The sequence below is a fragment of the Sorghum bicolor genome, chromosome 2 (assembly GCF_000003195.3).
Source record: "Sorghum bicolor cultivar BTx623 chromosome 2, Sorghum_bicolor_NCBIv3, whole genome shotgun sequence".
Taxonomy (NCBI): domain Eukaryota; kingdom Viridiplantae; phylum Streptophyta; class Magnoliopsida; order Poales; family Poaceae; genus Sorghum; species Sorghum bicolor.
The window spans coordinates 64,719,895-64,744,639 of NC_012871.2; the positions used below are offsets into that span (position 1 = coordinate 64,719,895).

At 40.2% G+C, this 24,745-nt stretch overlaps 3 protein-coding genes across 3 annotated transcripts; all 3 read left to right on the forward strand.

The window, feature by feature from the left end:
• LOC8058993 (DEAD-box ATP-dependent RNA helicase 28) lies at positions 1,331–12,456 on the forward strand. Its single transcript, XM_021454350.1, has 19 exons — positions 1,331–1,903; positions 2,114–2,287; positions 3,394–3,462; positions 3,544–3,650; positions 4,509–4,587; positions 5,189–5,362; positions 5,515–5,663; positions 5,892–5,987; positions 6,499–6,601; positions 7,387–7,449; positions 7,632–7,693; positions 8,542–8,638; positions 9,084–9,202; positions 9,288–9,330; positions 9,465–9,566; positions 10,584–10,679; positions 10,778–10,864; positions 11,788–12,071; positions 12,246–12,456. Exons 1-19 carry the CDS (start codon positions 1,442–1,444, stop codon positions 12,262–12,264), a joined length of 2,385 nt encoding a protein of 794 aa, XP_021310025.1. The 5' UTR covers positions 1,331–1,441; the 3' UTR covers positions 12,265–12,456.
• On the forward strand, positions 13,297–16,137 carry LOC8058994. Its single transcript, XM_002460469.2, has 2 exons — positions 13,297–13,548; positions 15,454–16,137. Exons 1-2 carry the CDS (start codon positions 13,496–13,498, stop codon positions 15,704–15,706), a joined length of 306 nt encoding a protein of 101 aa, XP_002460514.1. The 5' UTR covers positions 13,297–13,495; the 3' UTR covers positions 15,707–16,137.
• On the forward strand, positions 20,009–24,592 carry LOC8058995 (phospholipase A(1) LCAT3). The gene is made up of 11 exons (XM_002460470.2): positions 20,009–20,431; positions 20,498–20,589; positions 21,519–21,646; positions 21,782–21,917; positions 21,992–22,043; positions 22,133–22,233; positions 22,359–22,535; positions 22,769–22,926; positions 23,363–23,417; positions 23,513–23,566; positions 24,154–24,592. Exons 1-11 carry the CDS (start codon positions 20,158–20,160, stop codon positions 24,316–24,318), a joined length of 1,392 nt encoding a protein of 463 aa, XP_002460515.1. The 5' UTR covers positions 20,009–20,157; the 3' UTR covers positions 24,319–24,592.

Here is a 24,745-nt window from a genome sequence, read left to right on the forward strand (position 1 = left end):
CCTAACCCTCTAACCTCTCAGTCACATTCCCCACCCCGCGCCGCAGCCCACCGCTCTCAGCCGCGCGCCCGGCCGCAACTCTCCCAGCGCCGCACCTCCTCGCAGCACCGCCGCCACGCCTCGCGCTTCTCTCTCGCAGTCTCGCGTCTCGCCTCTCCCAGCGCCGCGCCTCTCCTCCCATCTCTCTCTGGCCTCTGGCGGCGCGACCATCTTCCTCGCGGCCGACGACCGCTGGCGCGGTGGCGCCCTCTTGGCTCGCGCGAACACCCCCTGCAACGAGCGCCGCGACTCCGTCCTCTTCCCCGGAGGCCGGAGCCGCAGCGGCGACGTCGAGCACGCCGACGGCTGCCGCCACCTCCCGCGGCTGCCTCTTCCCCACGTGCGCATGCTCGGCACGGCGTGCTCTCGGCACGACCCGATGGCCCATGGGCCGTGCCTTGGGCCGGAGGCTAGGCACGAGCACGGCAGCGGCACGACACGGCCGGCACGGTGGCCCGTTGAGGCACGACCCCGCGTCGGGCTGGCACGGCCCGATGGCCATCTACGTAGGCGTCACTTGCGCGGCATCATCAGCCCAGGCAGTCTGCTCAGCTGAACGTCGAGCCGTGCCTGCTCTATGCTGCTCGCCTGCTCGGCCTGCGCATCGGTGGTTGCACTCCAGGCAGACTTGACATGATCCAGCTGCCTATTGCTCCATCCATTTCTGTTTTACCGTTTTCTGTTTGCACCGTGTTTCACAATTTGAAAAAAGGTTAGATAATCCCCTTTGAATTATAGATAACCCAGATCATCGGATTCCGTTATTTAATACCTCACATATGCGTATAATCAGATTTTGATTATCGGATGTATAAGGGCCTCTTTGGTTATTCTTCTCTAAAATTTAGAGCTAAAATTCCAAATTTTAGCACACCTCATATCATATTAGAGCATTGGATCTCAAATCTGAGTTAAAGTGCTCAAAAAATTTTAAAGCTCGAAAGTCTACAGAAGACAATCCAAACAGACGCTGATAAAAATACTAAGGGCCCCTTTAGAACGTAGGATTTTTGCAGAAATTATATAGAAATTTTACAGAAATTAGTTAATTTTTAATTTTAATGTAAAAACATAGCAAACGGAAAGGAATCCCGTAATCCAAAGTGACCTAAATTTCTTCTTTTTATTACCTGTTCACTTGAGCTTGTCGCTGAATCTGAAATTCTGAATAAATCAGTTTCAGCCACACGGGTAATCCACACAACATCGTGCCTCTGTCCTCTGAAGGCCCAATCAAAGCCCAGCCCATCGCTACCTGGCTCGGCTGCTCTCCTCCACGAGACCACGACACGAAACCCTGGACTAAACCCTCGTCCCTCCCATTCTCCCCCCTCCCGCCTCCCGGCGCCGGAAAAGCGAGTTCACATTCACAGCCCGCCTGTCTCCCTCCCGGCTCTTCGCCATGGACCCGAGCTTCCGGTTCGACCCGGACAGCTCCGACGACGAGGCGGCGGGTGCCCCAGCGCGGGGCGGCCCGGCGCAGTCGCCGTGGGAGTTCTCGTCGTACGCGGAGTCCGTGGCGGCGGAGCACGCGCGCCGCCGCACCACCTCCATCGACGAGAAGATCTCGCACCTGCGCCAGGGACGCGGGAAGCCCGTCCTCTCCGATGACTCGGAGAGCGACGTGAGCGGCAGCGGGGAGGATGACAGCAGCGACGACGAGGCGATAGAGGGGGAGAGCGGTGACGAGGAGGACGAGCTGGAGGAGAGCGAGGACGAGGAGGGGGTCGACGGGGGCTCCGATGTCGAGGAGGACATCGAGGGGAGTGGCGATGAGGAGGCCAGCGGCGATAGGGAGGGGGATGAGGACGGGAGCGACGAGGAGGGAGGAAGCGAGCTGGGAGAAGAGGAGGATGCCCATGAGGTATGCTTGGGTGGTAGTTTCATTCCTCACCCCAGCCCATCTTTTCTGTTCAGTTTAGCTGCTGAGGCTGTGCTCTTCACATGACGAGCTATGTAATTCGTTAGGATGGCAAGCAATTTAGACCATGATGTTTATGTATCCATCACCACTCCATTTGTATTGTCTTTGAAAGTGTAAAACGCCTATTAATCTGTAATAATGTAATGGCAGGAAGAAGATATGGCCGAGCAGAATGACACGAGTGGACCAGTTGATCCTTCTAAATTCTTCGCTTCTTCAGAGGGGGCATCGTTTCATGCAAATTCGTTCCTTGAGCTTAACTTGTCTCGTCCACTAGTTCGAGCTTGCGAAGCGCTTGGCTACCAGAAGCCAACACCGATTCAGGTTTGCACTCGCAACTCTTTATTGTTAGGTCATGTTTTAAATTAATTATAGGTATCAAATGCCCAAATCTGACTTCCTTGAGATATTTCAGATTCTCTAACCACCAGATATTAACTGTAAGATACTACTCCAATTGCTAGTTTCACATGTTAAAAGCTTACTAAAATCTAAAAAAAGCTTCACCCATATCTTTCTTGTTGTCATCCTGTTGGTTAAACTAACTGGAAGTAATTTAAATATAGACTTCTAGTTTTTGAAGTATCTTGTTCTGTAGTTGCTCTGTAGGAACGAGAATTTAGAAGGGACCGGTGATATAATTTTTTGGGTCAACTGCCACCAATTAATCTATGGAGAGGTGGCGGTTTAATGGGATTTGTTATCGTGATGGATACTCTTATCCCATTGTTATGATTTGAGCTGGCACATCTTGTGATTGTGAAATCAACCCTATAGTTATTCAAATATTTTTGCCAAATAACGTGAGTAAAAGAAAAAAAACAATTTCCTCCCTGATCCCATAATCTCTCTCCCTTACAGATCACAGGAATTACTATCTTTTTCTTTTCAAGGGAAACATAACTATCTTAAGTGCCTAAAATTGTCACAGATTGTTTAGATCCATTCTTCATTTTCAGAATGAAGATGCTATGTTCCTGTGTCATAAACAATGGGCATGAGAATGATTTAATGTTTGACACTGAATTTTTCTTGGCATTGATCTCATTAGTTGACCTTTGGGTCTGTATATGTTGTTCACCTGTTCCTAATGTCAAATATCCAGTCATTGTAACCCTGCTTTAAAAGTTTAAGTACTGGCCTTACTGGCTCTATATGTATTGGCCACTTCATATTGAGTGGAACATTGTAACAGGAGATACTAGTATGATAACACTGAGCTTGTTGTACCCAGGTCAAACTTCCATAACTGCTACATCCAATAATGGTTGGTAGTTAGGGTCAAACTTAGCAAAGTTTTCTTTTGACCACATTTTGGTTACATGTGTTTATATTATATCCCATTGTTTAGTCAAATACGATAACTATTGAAACTTGCAACGTAATTTGGTTTCAAATATCATTTTTGCTCAACTCTGTTCATATTCCAGGCTGCTTGCATACCTCTGGCATTAACTGGAAGGGACATCTGTGGTAGTGCTATTACAGGATCTGGAAAGGTATCTCAGATGAACATAAATATTATTTGTGTGGTGTTTTGAGGTAGTATATACATAGGTTGACTAATCTCTTTAAGTTAGACAGCTGCTTTCTCGTTGCCTGTGTTGGAACGTCTACTTTTTCGTCCAAAGCGTGTACCTGCAATAAGGGTGCTTATTCTTACTCCAACCAGAGAGTTGGCTGCTCAGTAAGTTCTATAAATTCATTGTTTGATATGATCATCTTTCGTCTTACTTCATTGTGTTGTTAGCTCTTCAGACATAATTAAAACTACACTTGTACTCCCTCCCTTGCAAATTATAAGTCGTTTTGACTTTTCAATACATTCATTTTGCTATGCATCTAAATATAATAATATGTCTAGATGCATAGCAAAATGGATGAACCGAAAAAGTCAAAGTGACTTGTAATTTGGAACAGAGGGAGTATTATCTTAGCATGGTCCATTTCCTCTCTTTCATTGTTTATCTCCAGGCTGCCAATGTTTTCGTGGTGTGTTATATTCTCTGAGTATGAATGCTGGATTTTTTTAACCTTGGTCTTAATATTTTCTGTTGAAACTTTGCTCTTTTGGTCCTTAGATATATTTTTTTATTTTTTCATGTTACTCAGTTATTCTTGATCAACCCTTCATATGCTATCGACTTTAGGTTTATTGGGCTATTTGCATATCTGCAACTTTACAGCTTTATTTGGAACCTTTTATTATTTGTGCTCGGCATAGTGCATCAGTTTGATATTTGTGAGGAGAGTTTTTCTCAATAATATTTTGGAGTAAGTGGAAAAAGGGAAAAGAATGGAATCAGATACTATTTATGTTTGTTCCTTTTGCATTGTATAGAATATTAAATGAGAATATCAACATGCTAGCAAAACAGAGCTGCTCTATTTTTCTTTGTTGTTCACTTTGCTGAACTGCTATAGAAAGTTGTCTTAATTCATTATAACAAGTGTTTTATTTAACACTCAGTAACGTTATTTTTTCTCCAATCAGTATCAGTTACCATTTACTTAATTACTAACATTTGTTCCCCTACATATGCAGGGTCCATAGTATGATCGAGAAGTTAGCCCAATTTACGGATATCAGATGTTGTCTCATTGTTGGAGGTCTTTCAACTAAGGTTTCTTGCTTGCGTCGAGTTCTATTGAGTTTTTGATGTTTTCATAGGGTTTTAGCCCTATAGCGTTTGATATTCCTGTTCAGAACACAATGTTTTCAGTGCTTTAGGGTGTGTATGTACTCCAATTCTGTCTTAGTTATGGCTGCATGTTAAGCTAGTGTGGTTGTCAGGTATACTCTATTTGCTTGCCCTTCTATTTGCGTGTAAGAAGGATATGGATCTGATCTACTGTAGTAACGGTTTACTTCTGTTCAAACTAAGAAAACTTGGAAAAACAGAAAAAAAAATCTTGCTTGAATTGCCCTCTACCATCATGAAAGTAAATTTCCTGAATAGTCATTGTATATAGTAGTATTTCTTATAGAACTTACAGGTTTGACATCTGGCTTGCTATTTCCAGCACTCTTATCAATGTGTTATAGCATGTTGTGTTGCTTTATGTACAAGCTTCCTTTATTTGATTTGAATACTACAATCTTTCACTTCTGTGGTCATAACTTTCATGTTTGCATTCTTCTGTTATTGCCCACTACTATTTCTTTTAGTTAAATGCTTCCTGATGTTCAATTTTATGGTCTTGCTGATGAAATGCTGTACTCAGGTTCAAGAAGTTGCTCTAAGATCAATGCCTGACATCGTTGTAGCAACCCCTGGGCGCATAATAGACCATCTGCGCAATTCTCTTTCTGTTGGGCTTGAAGATCTAGCTGTTGTGATCCTTGATGAGGCTGATCGCTTGCTAGAATTGGGTTTCAGTGCTGAAATTCAAGAACTGGTAACTGTTGAACTCTGGTTTTGCTGGTTCCTTGTTGCATTTGCTTTTGTGGTAGTATTCATCATTCAAACAAATACTAGAATTGACACTAAGAGTGTTTTTCTTCGTGTTGTTTTCATTCCTAATGCACTTTTGCCTAATAATCATTGCAGATTCGTATGTGTCCTAAAAGGAGGCAGACTATGCTTTTCTCTGCTACAATGACAGAAGAAATTGATGAACTTATAAAGCTTTCACTAAACAAACCTGTACGACTTGAAGCTGACCCTTCACTGAAACGGCCTGCAACGTTGACTGAAGAGTATGCTCCACCTCTATAGCTATTTCTCTTTAGTCCTCCCTGCCCCCATGCCCCCGCGGCCCCACCCCCACCCCCAAAAAATAAAATAATTTTTTTTATGATCTGTGGCTGTTAATGTCTTGTGAGTTTCAACATTTTCATCTGCTCAATGATATTTTACTGAATATATATAGAACTCATATATATAGAACTCACTATAGTGTCATGTTTGCTCCCAATTTTACACAGGGTTGTTAGGATACGGCGAGCACGTGAGTCAAATCAAGAAGCTGTTCTTCTTGCACTCTGTTTGAAGACTTTCAAGCGAAGTGTTATCATTTTTAGGTCTGTTTTCTTTATAACTTGGTAACCTTTGATTTGAAGATTAGGGATCCTTTACTGGGGGTACAGTCAACATTAACTGTTTTACTCCTTATTGTGTTAACCTTGAATATCTAAGAATCATGTTGAACTAGTGTCTATGTCTAGTATTGTGGCTGAAAAGATAATGCGATGAACACAATATATTCATTCATGCAACGTTGTCATAGTCCATCAAGAGGTTTGATGCATGTGTATGTATGTCACAATTTTATTTTAATACCGCACGTCGGTTCAGCACCCATTCATGCAATGTTATCAGAGTCCAAGGGATTTGGTTTATGTGCATGTATATCATGATTGTATTTTTATACCACACATCAGTTCAAGCACTCCTGTGTGCTGTTGTTACCCCTGATTTTTATATTATTTATTATTTGGATACATGTTTGGTGATATTTGTTAGTCTATTTTACTGTTTGTATTGACATATTGATAATTCATGTCTTACCCCCCCCCCCCCTCCCTCTTGCAGTGGGACAAAGCAATCTGCACACAGGTTAAAAATAGTATTTGGTCTCTCTGGCATGAAAGCAGCTGAACTTCATGGCAACCTTACACAGGCCCAGCGACTTGAGGTGATTTTATTTGTTATAGGTTTCCCTTGGTTTTGTTTTCGGTATATGATATCAATTGTAATGTTACAAAATCTGTTATTTCAATGTGGTCACTCGAAGATGTTGGATAACTGTTGTAATGCTATAACTTGTCATATTGTGTATGAACTCTCATTGGTAAAATCATCTTACATGTGATTTACGATCCTTTTGGCTCTAGCTGTAGTTCACGAAATGTGCACACCTCGATTTACGATCTTTTGGCTCTGTAGTGCACGTAATGTGCTCCACATCTCAGCTTATTGAACAGTTCTGATGGTAAACTTACAGTGTGATGCAAGATAGTTGAGCTTAATACCTTGATCTGAATTATGCTCAGCTAACTTCCTAGGATTGTAGAACCAAACCACATTACCTCAACTTAGTGAAGAAAATCTCCACACTCTTGACTTTGACTCGCACCACATAGATATTTATAATACGTATGGTTTCTCCAATAAAGGAACTGCATAAATTGATTGCTGCCACTGTTTAGGCCCAACTGGATGCTTTTGGATCACAGCATGGCAATCTATTACCAGGGATCCAGCATATATTTCTGCCTGGATAGTCTAAGCTATAAGTTGTTGAATTGGAAGATTTAGAATGGATGTTACATCCGACAACACACATGTGTCATTTTTTTGGTTACCTCTTATAATGTTTACATGCATCCTGCAATTCTGAGACTTTGTGTTAATTGAATCTAATTATCATATATCTTTTCACCAATCTGATAGAGAATTATGTTGTTTGATTTATTACAGGCTCTGGAACTTTTCAAGAAACAAGAAGTAGATTTTCTGATTGCAACTGATGTTGCTGCTCGTGTAAGTGACTTTGTACTTCTTACATTGTTATTTTTCTTTTACTTTGTTGAGATATTGCACTGTTTGGTGCTAGTAATTTAACAAAAATGATCACTGTATTGTAATGAATGATATTAAACAATAGAAGATATACAAATCACTATTTAAAGGATTTATTGACAAATTGTTGGTTTAACTTTTAGGGGATTGATATTGTTGGTGTTCGGACTGTAATAAATTTTGCATGCCCAAGAGATGTGAAAACGTAAGTGATACAATTGACCTTTTTCCTGTAAATCTTATTCTGATTGTTGCTATTTACTTGGTTCATGTTCAAGCTTCCTGTCCTAGGGCAAAGTTATTGATGAAAACATTGTGCAATTGATTATTGAGTTGACTGTCGTTCATTGTTCACTTAGAAACACTGCATCTTTAGTATATCTATTGTTACTGGAGTTAGGTGTTGCTTTGCCATTTTTCAATAAATATAACCGGAAGTTTTAGTTAAGATTCTTTATCAACTTTTCCAATATGCACTATCTAAGCCCTTGTGAAGTTTAGGTCACCTTTAGTGGCATGTCTTCTAGTTCAAATACCAAAATTTTAGTAACCAACCTTCTCTTAAATTATTCCATTGATGTATTTATACAGAAGTTATGTTTATATATTATGAACTGTTTAATGAGAGAGTTGATTGTTCTAGAAATAAGTGTATTTTGTTACCATTATCTGTTCTCAAAGTCAAATTCTCTACTATAAAACTGTTTTTCATGGTTCCTAAGGTGTCCCTGCCAGTTGGTCTTGTCTGTGCGGCATGTTTTTTTTCTTCTTATTTTTCTTATCACATTTTCTGCCATTGTTCTGTTTGCACCATGTATTTTCTTTTCTTTTCTTTTCTTTTCTTTTCTTTTCTTTTCTTTTCTTTTTGTTTATGTTTTCTACATGCAGACTTGCTTGACCTCATTCCATAGCCGCCACCTTTTTTGTTAAAAGAACTTTGAACCGTGAATTTTAATAATGCCACGTGTTTTTGTGGCTTCTAGTTCCAGTCGTATTTACTTTTGATTTTAGCATACTATTTTGTAAATTTGTACATTGTTTATGTTGCTGCAGTTATCTTCATCGTGTTGGCCGCACAGCGCGGGCAGGAAGAGAAGGCTATGCTGTGACATTTGTAACCGATGATGACAGGTCCCTCTTGAAAGCAATTGTAAGTATTGTGTGATATGCTAAAATCTGAAAAATGTTGTAATTCTTCAGAATAGACGTGCTCACAGATATGTTGTACTTCTTTTAATCAGATTGCTTAAGCAACCTTCTAATTAATGGAATTGCAACCTTTTCCAGACTTAGCCTGCCATTAACAATGTTTTTTTTTAAAACTTCATTCTAAAGCTTCGTTATTTGTGTAAAATAAAAAACGGGATATTTCCATGTGCGCTGTGGGCATTTTCATCACGACTTACCTATTATATACTTGTATATGGGAAACATATCAAACAGGTTGCAGAGGCTGGTTCCTTGAGTCACATGGCTTTTAGTTATTTCTGTGCCAAACTAATAACAGAAATGCACTCATCTATTGATCTGTGGGGCTCTTCGGAGTGTTTTTGCCTTGGTTGTTGCTTAATGGTTTTATTTGACTTACCTTTTAGGCCAAGAAGGCTGGTTCACAGCTGAAAAGCCGTATTGTTGCTGAGAAACCTGTGGCTGAGTGTGCACAACTGATTGAGCAACTAGAAGGCCAAATTTCTATCATCATTCGAGAAGAAAGGTTAGTTTCATGCTGTTATGCTCTTAAAGCTGCTGTGCTCTTTTGTAAGTTCCATCCATAATGTGGATGTTTATGCCCTTTTTAGGGTGGAAAGAGAAGCGAGAAAAGCTGAAATGGAAATAGCAAAGGTTATTTATTTTTAACTTCAGTTTTACCTAAATAAATTATCTTCTTTCCTGTGAATTTCAATTACTTAACAGAGCTGTACTTCAGAATTCTGAATACATTTGTACCTTTGCCATTACATATTTGAATATACAAGGCAGAAAATATGATAGCCCATAAGGATGAGATATACTCACGGCCAAAGAGAACCTGGTTTGCTACTGAACGGGAAAAGAAGCTTTTGGCAGCAGCTGCTAAAGTAAGCATATCTGAATTTTTTTTTAAATTCTTTAGGCAAGATGTTATGCATTTCGTCTTCTAATTTATATTTTTGCCATTGTACTTTCACACATATATTTTATGTGACTTCTACAATTTGGTTCTGATTGGATTGTTATTTGTTTGCTCTCATTGCTTTTCATTTTCAGTTGCCAAATCACCTATCTTGTGCTTGAATATATTATACACATGGGATTTGATGTCTTACCATGCTTGTAGTAATTTATTTATATTGAAAGAGACTGTTGATGTTTCCTAAACAAAAATACTGTTGTAGATGACACATCAGTGGAGCATGGTGCCACCTAGTTTTTGGAGTACATGAGCCCATTTCTTGATCGGCTCACATGCTAAGATGAAACTCTGAAGAGCCACTTGCTGGCCCCAAGTCCATCCCATTCCTCCATTCTCCACTCACTATTCGACAGGCACATATCCATCACATTCCCTTGAACCTGCCAGTTCCATGCTGCTTCACTTTGCTTGGAGCAGCGGAAGAATCTAGTATTTTGGTATACAAATTGCACTTTGGTATGGGAAGAAGAGAAGCCCTCAAAGACCAGTATTGCCTACGCCCAACCTAAGTGCACTAGGAGGATATCCACAACTCCACATTGGACCACTTGCAAGTTGCAACAACTTGGCCTGCTTCGGGCTACTATCTGAAGGATAAAGAAACAACGATTACTTGCCATGCTTCAACTTTTGGTCTATGGGGTATCCCCAGGTCACTTGCTTGTAGTCACCGCCGATTATATCCATATGCTCATCAGATGCACCGGTAGACCTGGCCTTGCAAATTTCTATGGAAATACAGTGTTCTTAATGCTATCTTGTTATTGTTAAAATTTCCTTTCTTAAAAGCAAGAAGATTTTTCTTTTTCTTCCCACTTAGATGGGGCTGAAATTCTTTCTTTATCCTTAGTTTGAAGATATCCATAAATCATCTACACATTACTATATCACTGACATGGCTTTGCTTTTTTTTTTCATCAAGGAATCTTTGGATCAAGGTAAGAGTACCTCTGGAGTTATTAGTGCTAAGCAGGCTGAAGACCTCCGTCTGAAGGAGAAAAAGAGACGAGAGCATGAGGTTTGCAATATGCTTATGAAGTGATGTTTGGATAATGTATTAATAATGTGCATGTGATTTGTTTATACTGACATTCTCTTCTCATCTTTGTTTTACAGAAAAATCTACCAAGGAAGAAACGCCGAAGATTAGAGGCCCAGCGAGAGATGTTGGAAGATGAGGATGAAGATGACGAGGAAGCAAAGGTTCAGTTCTTTGAGTTATTTTGTTATCGGCCTCTGCCGGTTGCTAATTATTCCTATGGATTTGATGCGAGTAACTACTGAATTAATTAATCGAACCATGACATTGATGTTACACCAGCATTGTGATCACATATGCCCCATGGGCCAATATACAAATAGGTGTCTGTGTGTGTACACTTGTGTGTAGAAGCCCCTACATAGTGAAGGAAATGCAAACAATGAAACAAATACATGTACATAGGTCATGCTACAGTTAACTTTGGTATTCTGGTCCAGTTTGCAGTTGCTGTGTTATGGTTCTGTGCTGTGGAGTCTAGTTGTTTAAGCCCTTGCTAATTTAGTAATACATTCATGTCAATGCTTCGAAAAAGATGTTTTCAACTTTCACTTTTCGTGTCACCCTACAAAATAAAGTCCCAACTCTTTCTAAAAAGAATTGTGCAACACTTGTGACAAATTCGTGTGTGAAAGTGTCTTTTAACTGTATACATAGAAACCTAATTGCCTGTGAAATAATAACATAGGAAGTGTTTCTTTCAACATGGTCTGGTTTCAGTTCCATTTGAATTGACAGTTAGTTTGGGCTGTTGCATGAACTTCATATTGCATTTGCCATAATCTGAAGATTTAGTCATTTAATTATCATCTGTATCCAGAGGTTGGTCACTGTAACTTAATTTTCTTTTATAATGAGAATTGGATGTTATGATCAAAAGCTATACTTCAGAAGGCACATTCTACTATTCTAGAGGTTGATTCATTTCTAGGTAGCACCTCTTTTACTACCTTATATAACAAAATTAGATTTTCCATGGGGATGTCATTTTTATTCTTTAGGTCTTTAGTTTCATATGAAAAGAAACTATGTGCTGGTACATGTGGTTGACTGCATTCAGTTCTAAGCATTGAAGAATCTCCTACAGGAAAATGATAGAGGGAAGAAACCAAAGAAAGGCCAATCTCTAGTGGATGCTGCTTACCGAAAGGCAAAATCATTGAAGGCAGCCAGCAAACGGGGTCCTGGTGCAGGCAAAGGAAAGAATGAGAAGAATGCAAGACAACATTCTGAGAAGACTCCGAGCAGGCATGAAGAGATGCGTGAGCTGTTCGAGAATGATATGAGTGAATGGAAACAGGGACGCTCCTCAAAGAAAAACAACAATTTCGCGCACAAAAAATCAAAGAACGCTTTTAAGAGCAAAGCAAGGTATGCAGTAATGGTTTGAATTAGAACTGTTTGCATTGCCAGTCAACTGGAAATGGAAATGGGTAAAATGACCTGATTGAGCACTTGTGACTACATGAGGCTGCCTAATAATTTTTTGCATGTGATGAAAATGACACATTTGTGATTGAGTTTTTTCCCCTTCATTTTTGGCAGGTACAAGCGCAGGAAGTAGAAGACTGGGCCATCTCCGGGCTTGTATTACATTCCCTTGTCTCAATTTTGACTGACTGATCCTGATGTTTCCACTCACATTGCGTTTGCTTTTTGTAAACTTCTCATATCATGTAAACTCACCGTTTTCTGATAATGTCTCTAATGATCTCGCGACAGTTGTCCTCAGTTTCGACATGTGTCGTTGCTCGTATCGTAGTTCGTACTTACTATATTAATCTTTCCTGCCATACGCTGTTTTGTGGACATCGACCTAGTTGCTATGTTCCTGTTCCTGCGACTCATATGCAATGCCAAGTGCTTGTTCGCTGGTCTGACTGAAAGTACTGTTTGCAGATAAGTAAACGGAAGTTTACACTCTATATTCCAATGCAAGATTTTTCTGATGTGAGGTCCATCTTTCATAAAGCCTTCATGTCTAGGGTGATCGAGAAAGGTTTTTAAATGAAGTGCCGTCATCTATGTGCAGCGACGGAAATTATTCATCATCTGCCCTATGTCATTTACCTAATAATTATGGCACTGAGACGTGTAACCTTGTTGCCGACGTTGAGCTCAGGTTAAGAAAATGAAAGGATACCTCTAGGGGTCTATATGTGAATATTTGTCAAAAAAAAGGGCTAAAACTAAAAAAATGGCCGAGAGAAACTTCCAATGGCAACGACGTCGAGCTCAGGTCAAGAAAATGAAAGGATACCTCTAGGGGTCTATATATGAATATTTGTCAAAAAAGGGCTAAAACTAAAAAAATGGCTGAGAGAAACTTGGCCATTTATGTATCGTTGTCAAGTTTCTCGATTAAACATAGAGATAGTGTTCTAAATGAATACCGTGGTTCTACTCTAGTTTAATTTAATGAACTAAATAAATATTTTTTCTCTTATTTTTTTTTCATTTAGTGCTGCAGAATCCAATGGTGCAGTATCTAATGTACTACTCCTACCTATTTGAAACACCATCTCGGTCCTTACTCTCGATGCCTGGGCCTTATCTAGTGCTGCAGTATCTAATGGGCTTTTCTATTGTTGCCTGGCCCATACGGTTTACCTTCGTTCTTGTGTCTTCTTCCTCGACTCGAAAACACACAGGCACTCCGAACAGTACGCAGGCAGAGACAGGCGGCGGCGGAGGCAGGATCAGGTTCCTCGCGGCCGGCGTTAAGTAGGGCGGCCGCCTTACCTCGTACTACTGGTAGGTCCTCCACGGAGCCGCTGGAAGGAGGCTTTGCGGCGATGGACCGGGTCGGCGGCGGCGAGAAGCAGCTGGAGGATTGCACAGTGGCCAAGTCAGTGATCTCCCCGCTCTCTCTCCCTCTCTCTGATTCATGGATTGGATAGTTAGGCCCCTCTCTCTGGGCCGAGATTCGCAGAGCTAGGAACCCATGTCGATTTGGTGACTACCCTCCCCCTGCTGGTAGTAGGTGCGTGACCGAGATTTATCTGTGCTTTGCATCGACCGTCTTGCTTATTAGGACGCTAATTGCTGTGGAGGCAGTAGCTTGGATCCGTACATATCCTATAGGGCTGGGAGCGTTGGCTTCTGTTCGAAATGTTTGCTACGATTTTGTAGCTTGCTTGTACTGATAGATGCAGTCTTGTGCACTGTGCTGCGTGACTGAAAAAAAAAACTGACAGCCCTTTGCAGTCATGCCACTGGAAATATATATTTTCACAAAGATATAGCTGAATTTTGTTTGTGCACCTCAATCTCCTTGCGTGAAAGACATTTCGTTCTGTCAAGTGCCTTGTGAGCTGACTAGCTGAGAGGGGACTTATTGGGCTGAATGTACTTTTGAGTTACAAAGAGGCAGGGCGCGAACCAGTGTCACAATCCTCAATGGAAAATTAGAAACAGGGCCATGCATATTGAATCTAAAGCATTGTAAGATGTATGATCTAACATTGTCAGGTAAAAGAAATTTCAGTCGCTTTGCAGTAATGTGAGTCTGCAGAAGGGGTAAACACGCCCCTGAAGCAGAATTTATAATCAAGAAACCAGTAACATGTTTGATGCATTCTTCAGAATGAAACTGAGGTTGATATCAGAAATGGCGAATGTGCACCTGCCTGGTTTTATAGATGTTTTCAAGGAAAAAATGTTGAATTAGAGTAATATAAGAACAGCAATATCTTATTTTTCTTAAAGAAAAAAGGGGCTGTATTCTGGGCCATATGAGTTCCTCAGTATTGTTTGATTACTACAGAAATACAATTCAACTTCATTTCTCTACTTCTAAGTTTGGTAAACCTTTCAGCATTTTTGCTGATTGTTAAGTACTGCTGATACATCCATGATAGTTTACTTAGTAAAAGTTTGTCTACAAGTTTACTTGCAATATGAGGTCTTCAGGCTGGATCCCAGTTTGAATTGGCGTAGGTGGTTTAGTTCAGACTGCAAATTCAGTCATTCTTTACTAAGGCATGTTTATCTAAATTCAGTTGGGAACTGCATTATATTCAAGTTTTCATGTTGTTCACTGTGTGGGGAATTTGTTGTTGCATGGATATCTAATAATCAATTGGCAACACATTTAATGTGCTATGCTCCTTCAGGCTTGGTGGGGTCAGCTTGTAGGGAGGAGAGGTTAGATCATAAATAAGATTGTTTTTTGTTTATTGCTTTTCATGAATTTCAGTGGGCATCTTCCCCTGAATAGAGATTGGTCACACAAGGCCTCAAATCAATATCCATTCGTCCTCGAATATAGTGTACTGTAAAGATTTTAAGATAGATTAAGAGATATGTAATACAAAAGATGCAGGTACCCTCACTTCATTTTCAATCAATTTAATTCCTGCATGTATGGTGCTACCATCTTCATGATTAAAGGGGGAAATGCTTGATTAATGGTCCCTTGTATTTGGGTACAACTTTCTAATGCTTCGGTACACTAAATTCCAGGATGGGGGGAGTATCAGCTAGGCATGCATGATAGATATCAGATATGTAAAGAGAATATGAACACATATATCCCCGTTTGAATTTGAGTTTGGTTTATTTATGTAAGTTATTTTTCCCCCTTCTTGTTGGTGGGTCATTTTGGGTTTCAATATCTGTTACCCCAACTTGCTTGAGACTATATGGCTTTATTATTGCTGTTCAATTTGAGAATGGTTTATTTCACGTCTTGTGCGAAAAATTCTAATTTGTTTACTCCAGTCTCAAAACACTCTTCTCATGCCCACTGCAGTGCTCTAGGAACTTGGTTCTTCTCAGTTGCGGGTGCTCTTGTTGCTATTCCTGTGGGCATAAAGAGGAAATCCTTAGCTCCACTGGTCTTCTTTGGAACCACAGGAACCATGCTGGACATTATCACGGGCATTAGCCAGTGTGAGCGAGAGCATGCTGAGCGGCAAATGAAGCTTTTGGAAGCCCAGAAACTTTCGACCGATGCTTCAGCTGGGGGTGAAAGCTCTGATTCCTTTGGCAGTGCTGATAAGTGAAATACTTCTCTTGCATTTCCTATTGATTAGGGTTCTTGCTCAGATGCAAATTTTACACCTTTTAATTTCTGAATATACCATTCCTACTCCCCTTATAACGTGTAATTGTGTATTTGAGCAACGATCAGTTGTTTTCGCCTCATCAGTACGTGTCAACTGCTAGTAGCCTAGTAGGGATTAGGCAACGATGGGTGCGCTACTTTGTGTTTGTGTTCAATGCTGAGATTAAACACAGATACTGGAGGTGTCACGGCCCCAAGGTATAAGAGATGCTGAGACTGCATGACTTATTGACTTGGTGTAATCTGTAAGCTCTATGTGATGAAGCACAGATGTTGAGTTTCATCCCATACTCCCATCCCTCGGATACACGAGGTTGTATCCACTGTTTTTTTAATAATGTCAATTGATGAAAATATAGCAGGGTTCAATCTTGGTCTTCAAGCAAAGCTTACCACCTGGAGAAAAATAGCCCAATCCATTGTACGGCTAGGTCTTAAACTTTTCAAATAAATTATATATATATATATATATATATATATTTAAAAAAACCTTGTGGATGAATTTCTTCTTATTCTTTACCAAGTCGTTTCCTTTATTTGCTTGCTCAATCGCCTTGGTTGCATGCTTCATCTGTGATTTCTGTGGCTGCTTGATGCGTGCACGGTGCACACTAACACTTCCTTATTCTCACGACTCACATGCCACGTTCTCATCATTATCGTCTGCTCGAGTTGCAGTGCATATAGGTATACGCTATATTTATGTCTAAATACATGTAAAATAAAAATAGATAATGTACGTAGAAAAGTCAAAACGTCTTAAAGTTCAAAACCGAGAGAGTATTTGCTTGTCCACTAGTGATATGTAATCCAGAATTTGATTGCTAAGAAGTGCCGAGAAGTGTTTGGTTTGAGAAACCGTCTCACACTAGTCACAAGGAACGCCTCTCTTTCAAATTTGTTGAAGTGACATAATGTATCAACTCGTTCTATTGGGCAAATACATTGTTATATATTAGCGGTCTCATACGGTGTCACTTAGGATTTTTGCTGATGTAGATGAAAGAGAGAAAGGCCTTGTTTAGTTCCGAAAATTTTTTGGTTTTCGGAACTGTAGCACTTTCGTTTTTATTTGACAAACATTGTCCAATCATAAAAATCATAGAGTAACTAGGCTTAAAAGATTCACCTCGCGATTTACAGGTAAACTGTGCAATTAATTTTTATTTTCATCTATATTTAGTGCTCCATGTATGTGTCGTAAGATTCGATGTGATGAAGAATCTTGAAAAGTTTTTGAATTTCGGGGTGAACTAAACAAGGCCGAAGATATTGTTGTTTCACGAAACAACCACCATGAGATAAAATTTAGGAATATCATACAACTATTATATCATTGTATGAGTTATTGTTACCATATACTCCTATTCCTAAAAGTTTTAAATCTTAGAGTTGTTTTAAGTCAAACATTTTAAATTTTGACCAAATTTTTATGAACAAAAACGCTAAAATTTATATTATCAAATTAGTATAATTAGATTTATCATAGAATATATTTCCATGAGATACTCATTTTATATTATATATATTGATGTTTTTTATAAAATTAATTAAATTTAAAAAAGTTTCGCTGATATTAATTCTAGGAATTAAAGCTTGGCTGGAGAGGGACGACGTGGCACCGCATGAGTCCATATTTAATATGGTCCGTACGTGGCGCACGTGTTTGCACCGCTTGAGTGCAGTGGCCACTGGCCAGGCTAGTAGTCCGGTCAACGACTCAACCCAACCAATAGCCGCCGCCCAGCGGCGACAAGGTGTCCGGCCCGGCCCCGATCGCCGCGGCCCAGCCTGGCCTGGTTTAGTTTGTGAAAAAATTATAAAATGTTATATTTAATAATTATTGTTTAACTATAAATTAACTAGATTTAAAAGATTTATCTTATAAATTATAAATAAATTATATAATTATTTATTTTTATTTATATTTAATATTATATACATATGTCATAAGATTTTATATGATGAAGAATTTTTGCTATTTCGCAGAATACTTCGAAAAGTAAACAAGGCCTTAAAAACTGCGCCGAAGGGGGAAAAAAGAGGAAAGGCAGGCGGTCGAAATCGGCCTAGTAAAGTCAGTAGGCGACAAGAGACGAGGAGTAATTAAAGAGTGTGGATAGCTGCTAGTGCCAATGCAATCACACGTGCCCTCAATATGTCTTCCAAGATTCATTTTATTACTCTTTTATGTTTGACTTCTTGTTTTGGGGGTGATATACAGCGCTAAAGTTAAGTGCTGTACTCAAAGTATCACGATTCACGAAGCCCTTCCCAAAAGTTTTATCACGAATTGTGGCTCTTAATCAGACACTATGGTCTTTGGTGCACCATTGTAACACACCATCTCAACAACAATATCATTTCAACATACGAAGGAAAAAGGAGTAGGCAGTCTTGACGAGTTAGAAATGGGTGGATTCTCACTATACCACAAACAAACTATAGCATTGGACAACACTCACTAAAACTTGCTATTGGTATAAATTCATAAGTTGTTGACATATAGTTACTGGTATGAGTAATATGCTCGATCGGATGAGGCTCTTGATAATCTAGCAATGAAATCTGTAGAAGATATCTTTCCACTTCCAGGAGAGAATTGGCAAAGGTTTCAGATGGTCGACGTCCACTTGTAACACATCTTACACTTGACTATGTAGCGAGCAATTTTACAATATTAATTAAAATTAGAGGAATTTGATTTATGATAAAGCTAAAGCAAACATAATTTTGAAAAAAAGGAAAATATATTCTGTAAATAGAGGGAAGAGGAAAGCAATTGTTTCTCTTCTTAAGCTTATCCCTCGCTCGCGTTGGTTGACTCGTCAACTAAGGCCCTGTTTAGTTCTCTACCAAAAAAAATTTCATCCATCCCATCGAATCTTTCAACACATGCATGGAACATTAAATATAGATAAAAAATTAAACTAATTACACAGTTTGGTTGAAAATCGCGAGACGAATCTTTTAAACCTAGTTAGTTCATGATTAGCCTTAAGTGCTACAGTAACCCACATGTGCTAATGACAAATTAATTATAGTTAATAGATTTGTCTTGCAGTTTTCTGGCGAGCTATGTAATTTATTTTTTTATTAGTTTCTAAAAACCCCTCTCGACATCCTTCCGACATATACGATGTGACACCCAAATTTTTTTTATCTCCAATCTAAACAAGCCCTAAGGGTGCCAGGTAGATAGATGAGTCATTGTCCTATAGTTGCGTCACCGTCTGAATTACTACTACTACCTCGGTTCATTTTAACTGGCGTGTGCTGGTTTTTTATTTTGGTCACAAAAACTACTCAAAAGTAAAGCCTTGCATGCATACATGGTCATGCATCGAAGCATAGCAGCCACTAGTTTTGTGGGCGATGCATTGGTTTGCGGGCACGGACGTTAATCATGAGGCTGAGTTAATATAAGGCCTTATTTACTTCCAAAAATTTTTACAAAATAAAAATAGTAGTACTTTTGTTTGTATTTGACAAATATTGTTCAATTATGGACTAACTGGACTCAAAAGATTTGTCTCGTCAATTCCGATCAAACTGTGCAATTAGTTTTTATTTTCATCTATATTTAATACTCCATGCATACGTCTAAAGATTCGATGTGACGGAGAATCTGAAAAGTTTTGCAAAATTTTGGGGAACTAAAATTTTGGTAAATTTTCCATGCATACTCCTAAGCGCGTTATTTGGTAAATTTTCTTGGTAAATTTTCTTGGTATCTGGAATCAAGCTCCTCACGCCAGTTAAAACGGACTGGAGCGGGTATTAGCAAGTGCTCACAAGAAACGTCGACTCAGCAGTGGCCTAGAAAAGAAAAGAGGAAAGAGAGCAACCATGGCGCTCACCAGTCAGCGATGAGTTTATACGTCAAATCTATTGATTATTTATCAATTTTTTTATTATAATTTAATAAATAATATTTTTAGTTATAACTTTTCAACCAAACAAACAAAACCGTCACGCCATCCGGTGTGGTGTCCCGTAGGCCCACCGAGAGTGTTACAGGAAAAGAGAATATACCTCTCCGATCCGGACAGACATCTCCCAACGCTGGGGTCAGAATGTCAGTCAGTGCGCTCGTACGCCCGAGTAGCAGCGTCCGATCGCCCAAACCAACGGATGGGATCGCTCGCCTCTCCCGACCGGTCATTCCACCGACTCCTGTCGTCGCGCGCGGCGAGCCGGCGAGACCGGACCAGGCGAGGGTCCACGCCTCCACGGGCCACGGCCGCTCTCTCGCTCGACGCGACGGCTCGAGAGTCGAGAAGCCTCCTGCGCCCCTCGCCTCCCGCCCATTAATACCACGCGCACTCCGCTCCGCTCCGCGCTCGCCCCCCATGCCCGCCTCGCCGCTGCCAGTGCCAGTGCGCCACCATGCTCGGCGCGGCGCTCCGACTGCGCGTCCGCGTGCTCCGCCGCCGCCGCCGCCGCCTCCACCGCGGGCGCCGCCGAGGCAGACGGGTCGGGGATGACGACAGCGAGGAGGGAGGCCGGGAGCCGGTGCTGCTGGTGTCCGGGATGGGCGGCTCCGTGCTGAACGCGCGCCGCAAGTCCAACCCCAAGTTCGACCTCCGGGTCTGGGTGCGCATCCTCTTCGCCAACCTCGACTTCAAGAAGTACCTCTGGTCGCTCTACAACGCCGACACCGGTGGGTTGCCTTGCCTCATCCTCCTCCAGCTGGAACGCCCCAGCTGAGTTGCTTGTTCCTCCGCAGGGTATGTGGAGTCGTTGGACGACGATGTGGAGATTGTTGTACCGGAGGACGACCATGGCCTGTTTGCCATCGACATTCTTGATCCTTCCTGGGTGAGCCTATGTTGTTGGTTCAATTGCGGCTTGTTTTTTTTGGTCATTAATTAGTTTAGTGGGAGGTATTAAAAAAAAAGCCTTTTCTTGGTTTCTAAGCATGGTATATTCTTTTTTGAGACCGGTGGCCTTACGATATTTGGAGTGAGTGAGTCGCCTTGCACTGGGTCATTGGGAATAGGTGAGGATAGGAAGGGGACATGATGAAACGGCCATATAGAGGAACTAGTGATTGTTATCACTGCCATAAGAGCACCCTTTTCATCTTTTCTCCTTGTTGAAAAGACAGGAATAGACATTTGGTAGACGTGCACTATAAATACTTTTGGATCATGGACAGACAAAGATAGATATCTAAATCTGATATTAATGCCTAAATTAATAAGATTAGGGCATTCAATGAACTTTATGAAACTTTTTGTTTCTCTCTTTTGGAATTCAGCCCGGAGGAAGATTCTATCTTAAAAAAAGAGGGTTTTATTGAGCATCGAGGAACAAAAGAATTTAGTCTAAAATACCAAAAAGAAGTAGATCGGTTTTTAGTGCATCCAATCATGCTTTTGGTGCCCAGAGTGTTAGTAAACTTCCCAGGGACACATACCCTGGGAACTGGGGACATCTAATCTATGCAGCATATGTGGGCTTATGTGGAGTACTGGCAACAACTAGAGTAGTGAGACAGTGGTAGTCATGCCTTGCACATGAAGTATACATGAGCACATTTAAGCAATTGATGGAATCAATACAGCTGCTATATAGTTTTTTGTTGTACTGCCACTGACTAAAATGATTGATAGTACTTTTACTTTTCTGTCCAAATTGATGCTCAGAATCACATAGAATCTTGAACTTTATGTGGTCTGCCCCTGAAGAGCTCAAGAGCATAGATTTTCAGTGACATGTTTTTTTCCTTTTATTTTATGCTTCAGTTTGTAGAACTTCTCCATCTGTCTATGGTGTATCACTTCCATGATATGATTGATATGCTCATAAACTGTGGATACGAGAAAGGGACCACACTATTTGGATATGGTTATGATTTTCGCCAAAGCAACAGGTACTTTCCTATATATGGATCCCTTTGTATGCCGTTGTGTGTTGAATTGGTAACATCAATATTGAGTGGACCAATAGTTCACTGTCGACCTGTCCTGCAAGCACAAGATGCTGTAACAGTGGTTTTATCTGGCAGGATAGACAAAGCGATGGCTGGTTTGAGAACAAAACTTGAGACAGCTTATAAGACCTCTGGAGGGAAAAAAGTTAATTTAATCTCACATTCTATGGGCGGATTGCTAGTTCGCTGCTTCATGTCTATGAATCCTGATGTGAGTTTTCATGTTTGTTATACTTTTTGCTTATGCATAAACATCCATGTCGTAATTTTTTCCCCATTTTCTAGGTATTCACTAAGTATGTCAACAAATGGATTTGCATTGCTTGTCCATTTCAAGGTAACTTATTGGACATTTCAATTGATTTATTCTATTATTGCTGTCCTTTGACAGACTATCTGTTTTATATTAGTAAATTTATCTTGCAGGTGCCCCTGGATGCATCAATGATTCTCTACTTACTGGATTGCAATTTGTTTATGGTTTTGAGAGCTTCTTTTTTGTATCTAGATGGGCAATGCATCAACTGGTATTTCTTTACCATGATTTTTAGAACAATTTCTTCACCATGTTCTAATAGCCAACAACCTCTACAAGACTAAAACTTTGCAGTTGTATTAACCTCCCCTTTTTAATCTATTCTATTATATGCAGCTTGTTGAATGCCCATCAATCTATGAAATGTTACCAAATCCGGAATTCAAGTGGAGGGAAAAACCAATTATTCAGGTTTGGCGTAAGGATCCTGAAAAGGATGGGATTGTGGAGCTTGTCCAGTATGAAGCGACTGATTGTGTGTCCTTGTTTGAAGAAGCTTTAAGGAATAATGAGGTAGATTCTAAGATAACAATGTTTTTTTTGGATCATATTATATTTCTGGTGCATTTGTTATCAGTTATTACATATATTATCAATGCAAAGTGACTTTGGTACTAAAAGTTAAGAATCCCACACTTACAGCATAGGCACTGAAATTCATACCCAATGACTATGCATGTCTCCTAGTATGAGTAACTCTTTAATCCACTGATACCTGATCATTCCATTTTCTCATGTCTCTGTAGCTCACGTATAATGGAAAGAAAGTAGCGCTACCATTCAATATGTCAGTCTTCAAATGGGCCACCAAGACCCGCCAGATCCTAGACAATGCTGAATTACCAGATTCTGTGAGCTTTTACAATATATACGGGACATCTTATGAAACTCCATATGATGTATGGTGAGTATTATGATTTATGAATTTATGATGGCAGTTGATAGTCGCATCATGTAGTTTTTCTTTCCGCTCTAGATTTTTATTTTGATATTCATCATTCTTATTTGAACTATCTGTAGGCTTATAGGTTATCAACATAGAAACTTCAAGGTAGAGAAACTTTAGGATCTAGTTGAGACGGTTCAATAGAAATAGCCAATATGAATTATGATCAAATAAAAATGAGGCAGTTCCTTGTCAGTCGTTTGTCCAAAGAGATTCACATATTCTAGCTCCACAGCTGGAGCTGTAACTTGTGTTCAGAATACTTTTTTTTTTCAGTGAGGATACTTTAAGAATTGTTTTGTTGAAAATACTCTAGTGACAAGTCTGCCAATTGAAATATTTTATTTCATTCCTCTGGCTCTAAGTGTATTATTATTATTGCTATTTTCCACAGCTATGGCTCAGAAAGCTCCCCGATTGGAGATCTGTCGGAAGTGTGTCACACAGTGGTACTGTACCCTCTTGCTTGAAATTCATCAGGTTCTGGCTGTAAACTTCCAATGGCTTTTCATGGGAATATGACACATGGGTGTTCCATTTTCAGCCGGCATACACTTACGTGGATGGAGATGGCACAGTTCCCACAGAATCGGCACGGGTAAGATGATAACCATCCTTTTGTAATTGCATGTATATGCTAAGCACTGCATTCATAGTTTTGCTAAAGACACCTAGGGCCTTGTTTAGTTCTCGAAGGAAAAAATTTCGCGACACTGTAGCATTTTCGTTCGTTTGTGGTAATTATTGTCTAACTATAGACTAACTAGGCTCAAAAGATTCGTCTCGTCAATTCCGACCAAACTGTGCAATTAGTTTTTATTTCGTCTATATTTAATACTTCATGCATGTGTCTAAAGATTCGATGTGACGGAGAATCTTGAAAAATTTTGGGTTTTTGGGTGGAAGTAAACAAGGCCCTAGTTCAACACAATCCCCATTCAAATGCCAGACCAAAATATCAAGAAGTGAAATTCTTTTGGCCTAGGAATGGTTTTTGCATTAAAGGTTGGACATATGTAGCAATATACACACCTGGTCAGTAGTAGTTTTAGATACTTTTAGATGCCTTTAAGTTCATTTGGAGGAGGCTTTATAATGGCATGTCTCTTGCTTGATTTCTTCAGCGATCACTGATCAGTCACAGAAGCAGGTTTACGTGTACTTACCACATATGTGTGTTGACAGGCTGATGGGTTCTCTGCGAAAGAAAGAGTTGGCGTCGAGGCTGACCACCGTGGCCTGCTGTCTGATGAGAATGTATTCAAGCTTCTCAAGAAATGGCTCGGTGTGAGCGAAAAGTCAGAGTGGCGTTGCGTGTCAAAATCCAAAGTGGTAGACCTTTGCACCTAACTGCGTTGCCCTGTAGATGTCATCGCAATCTCAGGAGGACTGTTATTTTGGCCTTTTCCCTGAAGAGAAGATGAAACAAAATTCTGGTGATTGTATATATTTGTAGGCCTTGTTTAGTTCCGAAAAGATTTCGGATTTCGGTACTGTACCCAGTGGCAGAGCTGAGGAACTTTCACGACTAGGGCTAATACTATGAATTACCAACATCGATCACATGCTAATGAACAAAAGTAATGCTAATATGTAGATTTAGCTGAAAAAAAAGCAAAAGAAATACTCTAGTATTTTTTCCACGCCTAGGGCCATGGCCATATTGGCCCTAGGCTTATATCCGCCACTGACTGTACCACTTTCGTTTGTTTGTGGCAAATATTATCCAATCATAGACTAACTAGACTCAAAAGATTCATCTCGCGATTACAGACAA